General features: G+C 46.7%; 2 protein-coding genes across 2 annotated transcripts in view; both read left to right on the forward strand.

Annotated features, from left to right (window-relative positions):
- mkrn1 (makorin, ring finger protein, 1) overlaps positions 1-5,372 on the forward strand; it is an 8,109-nt gene extending 2,737 nt beyond the window's left edge. The window contains exons 3-9 of the mRNA XM_025057169.1: positions 1,026-1,048; positions 1,609-1,800; positions 1,894-2,117; positions 2,199-2,413; positions 2,901-3,011; positions 3,168-3,312; positions 4,115-5,372. Coding sequence (XP_024912937.1) covers positions 1,026-1,048; positions 1,609-1,800; positions 1,894-2,117; positions 2,199-2,413; positions 2,901-3,011; positions 3,168-3,312; positions 4,115-4,327 — 1,123 coding nt within the window. The 3' untranslated portion in view covers positions 4,328-5,372. The remainder of the gene's footprint in view (positions 1-1,025; positions 1,049-1,608; positions 1,801-1,893; positions 2,118-2,198; positions 2,414-2,900; positions 3,012-3,167; positions 3,313-4,114) is intronic.
- A 169-nt stretch (positions 5,373-5,541) lies between these two features.
- On the forward strand, positions 5,542-7,745 carry tmem121b (transmembrane protein 121B). The gene has a single exon (XM_008316007.3). It carries the CDS (start codon positions 5,718-5,720, stop codon positions 6,906-6,908), a length of 1,191 nt encoding a protein of 396 aa, XP_008314229.1. The 5' UTR covers positions 5,542-5,717; the 3' UTR covers positions 6,909-7,745.
- Positions 7,746-10,487: the final 2,742 nt, after the last annotated feature.

Raw genomic sequence — 10,487 nt, forward strand, 5'->3', positions numbered from 1 at the left:
TCTCCCTCCCTCTCTCTCCCTCCTCTCCCTGGGAACAGACTGGTAAACAGTGCATCACGATGGCATGCGGCATCATGGGACACGGCTGGAGGACAGAGATAGGCCCCGGTCCTCCTTTTGTGCACGGGCTCCTGTGGACCGTGGGTCACGGCCCATTACAGCAGGAGTGGACTGGTCTCCTCGGACCAGGCCGCAGCTAATGCTTCCATTGTTCGTCAATCGTCGTGTGAATATTTATGACGACGCCGTAGCCGCGGTTAAGCTCTTCCCTCTTATCCCGACGGCCAAACGAGCGGCGATTGGCCGAGGCCGCACCAGCGGCTTTGTTCTGGCTTTGTTCAGAACAGAGTCTGGCTGTGAACGTGCCGGTGTCCTCTGGGTCCACCTGGTGGATGGAAGCAGGTTTTTAATAAAGAACGTCTCGGTGTGTTTGTCCTTCCTGTTGGCTCTGGTGTCCACGGTTCTGACTGGAACCGCCGGTTTAGAAACCCGTCTGTTAATAATCCGTACCGTGATGATCCTGAGGGAACTCTCTGACCAATCAGTGATGAGACATCCGTTGACGGTCATTCGTACTGCTGCGTTAGCTTAGCTGTCTTAGCTAAGTTTGTGTTGTTTTTATGGACGTCTAGGGTTTGATTCCCTGGGTTTGTCTTCATGACCAACCTGCTGCAAAAAAAGTCAACTAGGATTAGATTAGGATTATTTTGTCTGTTTTCAACTAAATGTATAGATTTGTTTTTAATAGAACTTGGAATTCGTCCTTGATGCGTGTGAAGACGATAAAAGTGAAGATTGAATATATCGTCTGAAGTTCTAATAAAACCAAAGTCTGTAGAAACACTCAGTCCTGTGTCTGTGGATCACAGACTATTGTTAGTTCTGTCAGTGTGAGTGTCTGTGATCACAGCTCCACACCAGAGATCCTGAATCAACTCTTCAAACACCAACATCAGCCTCATCCTGAATCAACTCTTCAAACACCAACGTCAGCCTCTTTTTTTTTTCCCTTTTTTTTAATTTAGGCTCATTTTTCCCCGTGCGTCACGTGAGTCCGTAGGTGTGGAGGGTTGACACCACTTTACATTCCAGGCTCACGCTTCAAGAATGAGCGAAGAATTTAGGGTTTGTTTTCTTTTGTTTTTTCTTGAAGTGTTGGTTGATGACAGTGTCGGCGTCTCTGCCGTGACGAAGGGAAACAACGACGCTGCCGTCTGTGTGAAGGTCGTGAGGAGAGAACACACCGTTCCTCTGTGCATTTTTGTGTCAAGGTCGACAAACTTGGATTACACCGAGAGATGTGGTCCAGACCAAAACAAAACTAACCCTAACACTGAAAACACGGTCGACCAGGTGACCACGACCAGGTGACCACGACCAGGTGACCACGACCAGGTGACCACGACCAGGTGACCACGACCAGGTGACCACGACCAGGTGACCACGACCAGGTGACCACGACCAGGTGACCACGACCAGGTGACCACGACCAGGTGACCACGACCAGGTGACCACGACCAGGTGACCACGACCAGGTGACCACGACCAGGTGACCACGACCAGGTGACCTCTGAACCCAGGCTGCTTGTTTTTCTTCTTCTTCTGCAGCAGTTTCCAGTCGCCTCAGCGTTTGTTTAAATCCACAGGTCTTGTGGTCGATGAGTAGAGAACTGGTCTGTCAGGTGTTATCAGCCAATCACAGTGACAGGAAGTGGGGGCCGCCGCCGCCGCCTGTCCCAGGGGCTCAGGACTGGGTCAACGCCGCAGAGTTCGTTCCAGGACAGCCGTACTGCGGCCGGGGTGAGTGGCCCAAGTCTGTGCTCGGGTGTGGGAGGAGGAGGAACCCCCGTTTCCTGTTAACGCTTCTGTCGATGTCTGTGTGTGTGTGTCCAGCTGAACAGGTGACGCCGGAGAGCTCCGCCCCTCTGGTCAAGGAGTCGGACAGCGACGCTCCGCCGCAGGACAAAGAGCTGAAGAAGCAGCTGTGTCCGTACGCAGCGGTCGGAGAGTGCCGCTACGGCGTCAACTGCGCGTATCTCCACGGCGACGTGTGCGACATGTGTGGCCTACAGGTGCTGCACCCTACGGACAACGGTCAGCGCTCCGAACACACGAAGGTAACGGACAGAATCCTGGACGTCTCTGTCCCAGGGTCAGAAAATCAGTTTCCTCACGATGTGGCTCCTGGTCTCCTGCAGGCGTGCATCGAGGCCCACGAGAAGGACATGGAGATCTCGTTCGCCATCCAACGCAGCAAGGACATGATGTGCGGCGTGTGCATGGAGGTGGTGTTCGAGAAGGCCAACCCCAGCGAGCGTCGCTTCGGCATCCTGTCCAACTGCAGCCACTGCTACTGTTTAAAGTGCATTCGCAAGTGGAGGAGCGCCAAACAGTTTGAGAGCAAAATCATCAAGTGAGTCATCAGTGTCTCGGCCAATCACAGGCTTCCAAAACCTGTTTGATGACGAGACGCTCAAACGTCTCCAATCAAACCTGTACTTTGTCTAATTACTGTTATTGATTACAGTTACTAATTACAGTTACTAATTACAGTTACTGATTACAGTTACTAATTACAGTTTGAAACATAACCTTTGGTTCCGTTACATCAAACATGACTTGATGCTGTATCGATATTCTAGAGCAATGTCGATTGTTTTGTTTTTGTTTTTTTCATGGACCTGTTTGAAGTGTTAAAAAAATTAAATCTTTTTGATGTTATTATTAATAATGTGACACTGGTAGGACTAGAAAGATGAAGGCTCCCCCTTGTGGCTAAACTGTTGTTCACAGCTAACCTGATGACGTCACGTGTCTAAAAGACTAATTATTAATCACGACCGTTTTGAAGTTTAAAGTTGGCGCTGATATATTTTAACGTTTCCCTCTCCGTTGCGCAGGTCTTGTCCCGAGTGTCGAATCACGTCTAACTTCGTCATACCGAGCGAATACTGGGTCGAGGATAAAGAAGATAAACAGAAACTGATCCAGAAGTACAAGGACGGCATGGGGTGAGAACTGTTTACTCTGGACCAGAGACTTCTCTGTCCACAGGGTTTGGGTTTGAAATAGAAGGTGAAGGTGGGTGGAGGTGTTCAGTCCTCCTGGGGGGGGCAGGGCGGAGGGTGGGGTTTAGACATGGCTAATGTTGAGGTCTGTGTCCACAGAACTAAACCGTGTCGGTACTTTGACGAGGGCCGTGGAACCTGTCCCTTTGGCTCCAACTGCTTCTACAAACACGCCTTCCCCGACGGACGACTGGAGGAGCCGCAGCCTCAGCGACGACAGACGGGGTCCAACAGCAGAAACAGGGTAACGCCCACCTCGGCCACCGCCGTCGCTAACGACCCTGACAAGACCAGACGCCATTTTGATTTGATTTAGAGGGAATTTGAAAAAAAAAATGAAAAAAAAGTTTGTTTTATTTTGATTCGGTCAAATATCACTGCACATCAGCCAAAAACACCAGACCAACAAAAAGTGCTGCCACCTACAGGACAGTGAGAGAAGGCAGTGATCATGGCATGACAATAAATCTGTTAGAATGGCCCAGCCAATCACATGACAATCAGTAGAAACTCAGTGGGATGAACAGACAGTTCCAGTTCCTCAGAAACGTTACTCGGTACTCAGTACTTTTATAACGTACTTTGTGCAGTACGTATTTCAGTTTGTTCAACAGTGTTTTCTGTACACATTCATTCATTTGTGTAGCCGTTGGTCTGGGTCTTTCTGAATGTGCAGATGACTTGTGTTGTTACTGACACCTGGTGGTCATTTCGTGTCAGCATCAGTAATAGAAATACGAATGGGTTCCTTAGAAGAATAAAGACAGGTGTTTATTTTAATTTAAATGTCTATTTTAACTCGCTGTAAACTCTACACAGTTGTGTTCTGTGATTTTTTTTTATTTAAATTGTTTCAAATATTAAAACGCATTAGTTTGACATTGAAAAATTAGGACAAATATTTAGCCGTCTTCTCACTGGTAACATCAGGATCTTCTGATCGTCTCGTCTTTAGCCCCCTCTGGTGGCCATATAATGACTCCTGATGACAGCCTCTCTGTTCGTCACAGTCCAAAACCGTGTCTTTTTCTCTCCCTCCTCCACAGAGCTCGAGACGAACTCCTCTGTGGGACATCTTCGACGAGCGGGACAGCACCGACTCCTTCGACAACGACGACGAGGAGATGGTGACGTTCGAGCTGAGCGAGATGCTCCTCATGCTGTTGGCGGGGGGGGCCGACGACGAGGTGACGGACTCGGAGGACGAGTGGGACTTGTTTCACGAGGAGTTGGACAATATTTATGAGTACTACCTATAGCGGCCCCGCCCACTAACCCCCCCCCCCCGTGTATAGTAGTCACTAGAACGGACCGTCTGTGTGTGAGTGATGGACAGTAGCTTTCCACCCTCCCACCCCCGTGTATCGTGGCAGTGCCTTTAACGAGGCCGTTAAAAAAATGAACTCCTTAAAGATTAAAAAAAAAAAAAAAAAAACTCCACCCACGTCCGTGCGCTCGTGCTAAACCTTTTTTGGAAACCTTTCCTTGTGGGTCAGTGTTGTGCGGTTCACGTTGAAGAGGAAAAATAAAAACACGAACTCGAGATCGAGTTGAACAGAAATGAAACATTTCTCTAAATATCGCTAATTAAAGTGACGTTCGTTCGTGGGTTTGACTCGTTTATCTTCTACTCAGACTGGTTGTACATATTACGATGACTCCGACGGAGGATGCACTCGCACGTGCTCGGCACCATTTACTGTAGTAGCGATGGGCATGTCGTAAGGTTTTACACGCGGTTTCCCCGAAGACCGAAAAAAATCGTTTCTTTATTGAAGTTGCTCATAGCAAATATATCGTGCCGATCTTTTAATCGATTTACCGTAATCACTTTGATGTGGTCCTGGGAGAGTGTGTACAGTGTGTACTTTGTACTCACAGGTGTTGGAGGTGTTGTACTGTTGTAACAGCAGGTGGCGCCCAGGAGCTGACAGTGGTTCTGGGCTGTCGACCAAATCAGTCCCAGGAACCGTCCTGGTCCAGTGATCCTGTAACAGAACAAATGCTTTTGAGTCCGAGCTCCGAACACTCTGACGTCATCAATCCCCGTATTCCCATCCACACTTTTGGGCACGACGGCCGATATCGATCCGATATCGCTGTTGAAATCTGGGCACCTGGACGGACTGAAGGTCGGAGTCGGACGATGTTTGTAAAACACCGTGTAACAAGTTAACGAACAGAAGGAAATTCACAGATTTATTCATATGGATTTTATTTAAAATGAATTGTAAATTTATCAAATAAATGTTCACCAGTGGTCACTTGGAAAAGCATTTTAAATAAACAGGATAAAAAGTCAAAGGTTCTGATCGTTTATTCATCTTTTTTATTTTTACACAGTTTAAAGAAATAAAAAGTCAATGAAGCAAAACTGAAAAAAAATGTGGTTTAAAATGATTCTATTCAATGTTTTCTGTGATGTTTCTGACTTAAAAAGAAAAGAAATGAGAGGAAAAATATTTGTGGCTTCGTTGGTGGGTGATAACGGGACAGATGTCTGCGGATGTCGGGTTCAGAGAGTCCGCTCCATCAGGTCGGACTCCAGGCCTGTCTTTGCGCATGTCTCCTCCTTCCACTGCCTCTAAAAGGAAAGAAGGAAGGAAGGAAGGAAAGAGGAGGAAATAAGGAGGCGAGCGCACAAATACAATGATCCCTGAAGCTGGGAAAGAAAACCTGAAGGCCGACTGTCAGCAGTACGAAGTGAGCTACCGCCCCCGTTCTCCTCTCTCCTCTTCTCCGGAGACTGACCGGCTGAGCAGGAGGAGCAGGCGGGACACGCGGAACACCAGCGGCAGCATCTTCCCGGGGGAGAGCGGCAGCATCCGGCCCCTGGTCTCCTCGGCTGCGGCCGCCGCCACCTGCACCATGACATCGGGGGAGTTCATGCAGAGCGCCCCGCTGCTGCTGGCGCACCGCTCCAAGAGGAGCCTCCTGTACAAGACGCTCAGCTTCCTGCTGCTCGTCTTTCAGGGCGGCGTCCTGGACTTCTACCTCATCATCTTCACGGATCTGTACTGGTGCTCCTGGATCGCCACGGACCTGGTGGTCATCTCGGGCTGGGGCATCTTTTTCATGAAGAACGCGCGGAGCAAGAGGGAGCGCGCCTGCGGCTTCCACCAGAAGAGCTCCATGTTCGGCTGCAACCTCGGGGAGTTCACGTACGCGTACCTGGCCTGGCTCATCTACGTGATCGCGTGCACGCCCAAGGTGGTGCTCATCCTGGAGACCTCCATCCTGGACCTGGTCTCGCTCAAGGTGCCGTTCGGGGCCACGGGCTTCAAGATCGTGGTGCTGCTGTCGGCGCCGCTGCTCTTCTGCCTCATCAACTCCATCATCGAGGACGTGAACGGCGCCACGCGGCACCACTCCCGCAGCTGCTTCATCAGCACCTGCCTGGATCTGCTGGACAGCTTCACGCTGCTGGAGATGCTGCTGCGCAACGAGATCCCCACCCTGTACCTGAAGTACACGGTCCTCTCCGCGTACTTCGTGGCCCTGGCCGTGCCCGTCATCTGGCTGTACGAGCTGACCGCGTCCGAGCTGCGCTGCCGCTGGCTGTGGGCGCGCTTCTCCACGGGCGTCCTGGTCAACGCGCCGCTGCTGGTGGTGCGCTGCTTCCTGGTGTACGTGTACAACACCCCGGCCTCGCTCTTCATGTTCAAGAACATCTTCTTCCTGGCGTGCACGCTGCTGGAACTGCTGGAGCAGTGCGCGGCGGTGCGCGGGGTGCGGAGGTTGGCCGGAGGGAGCAACCAGGCCCAGTTCTCTCACTGCGTGTCCGAGAACGACATGTGTCCGCACGGATACGTCAACACCCTGGCCGTCACCCAGTCCTAGGTCCGGGAACTGTGGCAATCCACTGGATGAGTGGATGAGCCGAGAGGTGACACGCGTGGGATCTATTTACACTTAAACCTCTGTCCCGGTGCTGACGGGGCAGAGGCGGTCCTAGCGCCCCTGGCGGTCAGGGCCCCCCGCCCCAAAACACCCTGACCCCTAATGTTTTTTGGGGGATTTTTTGTTTGTTTGACATACACCATCATAACTATAAAAATGGGAAGTTTCAAAATATAATATAATAAATAAACCACAGGGAGTCAAAAAGTTCTAAGACTATTTTAGAAATAGAAAAAGTATAATCAGAAATATGACGTCACATACGATGAAGATGAGTCTAGTACATGGTCGAAATGAAGACATAGTGTGTGTTTATATTTACAAACTATATTCATATATGGACAGCAGAGTATTTACATTCAGAACTGCAGTACAGCATCTATATACAAAGTTTATTTACTTCTCTTCGTCCCGTTCATGTCCAAACACAAACGGTGTTTCCGTCAGAAAAATGACGTCATCTAAGCACCGAAATCCGGTTCATTTTCAAACTTTTTTTTTAGTTTTGTAGAAGAGAAATCTGATCAAATTGATCTAAACATTTCAACAACCGGACACAATGATTAAAGACCTGTTTGAAGTTATCAATGCAGACCGTTTTGGAGATAAAAACGCGTCTTAGAACTTTTTGACTTGAAAAACTATACAAGACAAATATATATGTGTGTGTATATTAATACACAACCGAACAGTTAATTATACAGATAATTGACATCGGACTGTATCAACAACAAAAACAACAACAGTTAACTATAAATCGCCTTTTCTCTGGCCTCGTCCCCCATAAACGAAAAGAAGTTAACTATAAATCGCCTTTTCTCTGGTCTCGTCTCCCATAAACGAGAAGAGCTAAAGTTGGGCTAAAGTTGGGGAAGAATAAAAACAAACTCACGTGTAAGATGTCGTCACGTCCGCCCTGCTCCGTCACAGTTGTTGTTTTTAAGATCCTACTTTCCGTGTGAGAACACCACCCCGTCGGTGACCCGTGACGTCGCCATGTGAGGCTCGTCTGTGCTAATTAACGTTAAGCTGCTAGGAACTGAATGCGAGCAACGATTGGCTTCCGTCACAATTAGGTTCCGGCGGAAGTGTGACTAAGTTCCGCCCTGAGTCACCATGGTTTTATACACTGTACACATACATACATATATATAATATAAATGAAAAAAACCTAAAGGAAAAAGTAAGCAGGACTGTTTACTTATTGTTTACTTACGGTTTACGAGCTTAAAAACTCTGCCTTCCCTGCAGTCGGTGCTATGAATGCCGTTATAATGTCCTGGAGTTTCCCGGTTTTCTGGCTCAGCTTAGTTTTATTTAAAAAAAAGGAAGGAAAATTAATGATCCTCTTATTCGCTCAAAATAATCGAATTTAATGCATGGACCTTTGGATTGTATCGATTGTCGAGTTTAAATAATACATGTGCATCAACGTCTATGGCCAGTAGGGGTCCCTACAGTGTATGGCTGGCTGTCTGTGTCACAGTGAAAAATGCTAAGCTAACTGCTCCGTCTCCACTTTGTGTCCCATGTTGAGGTTATTCGTCAAACAACTACTGACGTATAAATAATGTCATATCCACTTACACAGTATATATGAAAAATATAAAGAAGATTATAATTATTTATTTAAACAAAGTGCTTTAACAATCAATACAAAACATGGTTAGCGATAGTAAAGATGTCACAGCAATCTAAAAGCTGACCAGCGTCACCGAAACGCCCACAGCTTCAGTTTTACATTATTTTAAAATATTTGTTTTGAACACTAGAGGGCAGCGACTGTACGATTAACAAAAAACGCGATTTTTTTTCCCCCAGTGGTTTTCGAACACAATACTGTATGTCCGATATTTCCACTGCTAATACAAGTTATGAAATGTAAAGTTAACTGTTTGTATAACAAGCATGCTAGCAAACATGTTTCGTAGCTGGAGAGTGGATTTTTTTTTTGTCTTTATGTCAAGTCGACAGGTGCTACAGCCAATCAAACTTTAACTGCAGTACTTTAAGTACTTCGTTTTTCCCGAGTGTACAGTGAAGTACATTTTACTACTCCGCTAAATGGCAATTAAAAAGTCGAAATGTCGTCTGTTTTTGAGCTACTCCGCTAAATGGCAATTAAAAAGTCAAAATGTCGTCTGTTTTTGAGCTAGCCCTCTTAGCACGTATTTTGCTGTTGGAATCGATCCCTTAGCATCACAGCTAACCAGGGTCGCAGACTAGTGGTGTGTTGTTGTCATTGCTGCTAATGTGTCATGCAAATGTGTTTTTACTATCATTTTAAATAATGATTTTAAAAAAATATGTTGAAATGTTTCCTCTACGGTCTGGAGAAGGAAAGCACAAGTTTACTGACTGTGATGACTGAACTCTGGTGGTACTATGTGGGACTGCAGGTACGTGTGCGTGAGGGGGCTGACAAGTTCTTAGTGCCTGTGATTTGAGTTCAGTTCAGCTGAGCTGTGACGTCATATCCTTGGTTTCAGCACTTGATTGTGAGTGAGGTCTTAAGATTACGTGTGATTTGTGCCTTTTGAGCAGCAGGAAAAGTAAGGGGGTGGGTGTCCACAGGGAGGCGCTAAATGCACAAAAGGTCCGTGCAAGATCAAGAATGGAATTTCACTTTTTTTTCTCCAGAATTTTCAGTCAATTAATGTTAATTTTGAACATAGTCTCTAATATGGATTAAATTTAAATAGTGACCCCTACGACCCCCCCTTCACCATGGACAGTGTTGTGAAGTGACCCCTGGTGTGACCTTTGCTGTTGTACAGGCTGTTACAGATACTGAGAGCAGAACAACTTTACTTGTTGCTTCAAATAAATATCATGTGTTGCCAAAGTTAAAAATGTTATATTTATTAACATTTAATCCAGTGGTTCCCAAAGTGAGGAGCGTGGACTTACTGAGGTACAGTCGGTCTTATTAATTTCATTCTTAATAATTGTTTTATTTACAAAGTGAGGAGCGTGGACTTACTGAGGCGCAGTCAGTCTAATTAATTTAATTCTTAATATTATTTTTTATTTTTGCCACAGTGGGAGAAAGTAACTGATTTGTAACTTCATTACCTCTACAACAGGGGGCGCTACAGAAGAGGTTTGGGAACCACTGTTTTAATCCAACCACCTTGTGCCAGTAATGTATTTGACCTTAGTAAAGGAAGTGTTCACAGTTGGACAGACTCTTGTTTGGATTTGCACACCACATTAACGCCTGCACTTTTGTACTACTCAAACAGTACTGTGTATTTGAAGTATATCTGTCACTGCAGTGAAGTAGCCTTCCAGCTGTACCTGAACTCACCAAAGGCTTCCTAACATGATCATGTCCTGTCACACTCCACAGTTGATGTACTATAACCTGTACTACCTGTACTATAAAGACATGCAGTAGTCATCTGTACTCATATACTCCTGTGTACTGTACTGTAGATGTGAATCAGAGTACCATGTGGACGGAACCTGAAATAAACCTGAAGAAGGATTCTACAGGGTTCTGCTGTTTTGTGTTAA

This window comes from Cynoglossus semilaevis, chromosome 8 (assembly GCF_000523025.1).
Source record: "Cynoglossus semilaevis isolate Cse_v1.0 chromosome 8, Cse_v1.0, whole genome shotgun sequence".
Classification (NCBI taxonomy): Eukaryota; Metazoa; Chordata; class Actinopteri; order Pleuronectiformes; family Cynoglossidae; genus Cynoglossus; species Cynoglossus semilaevis.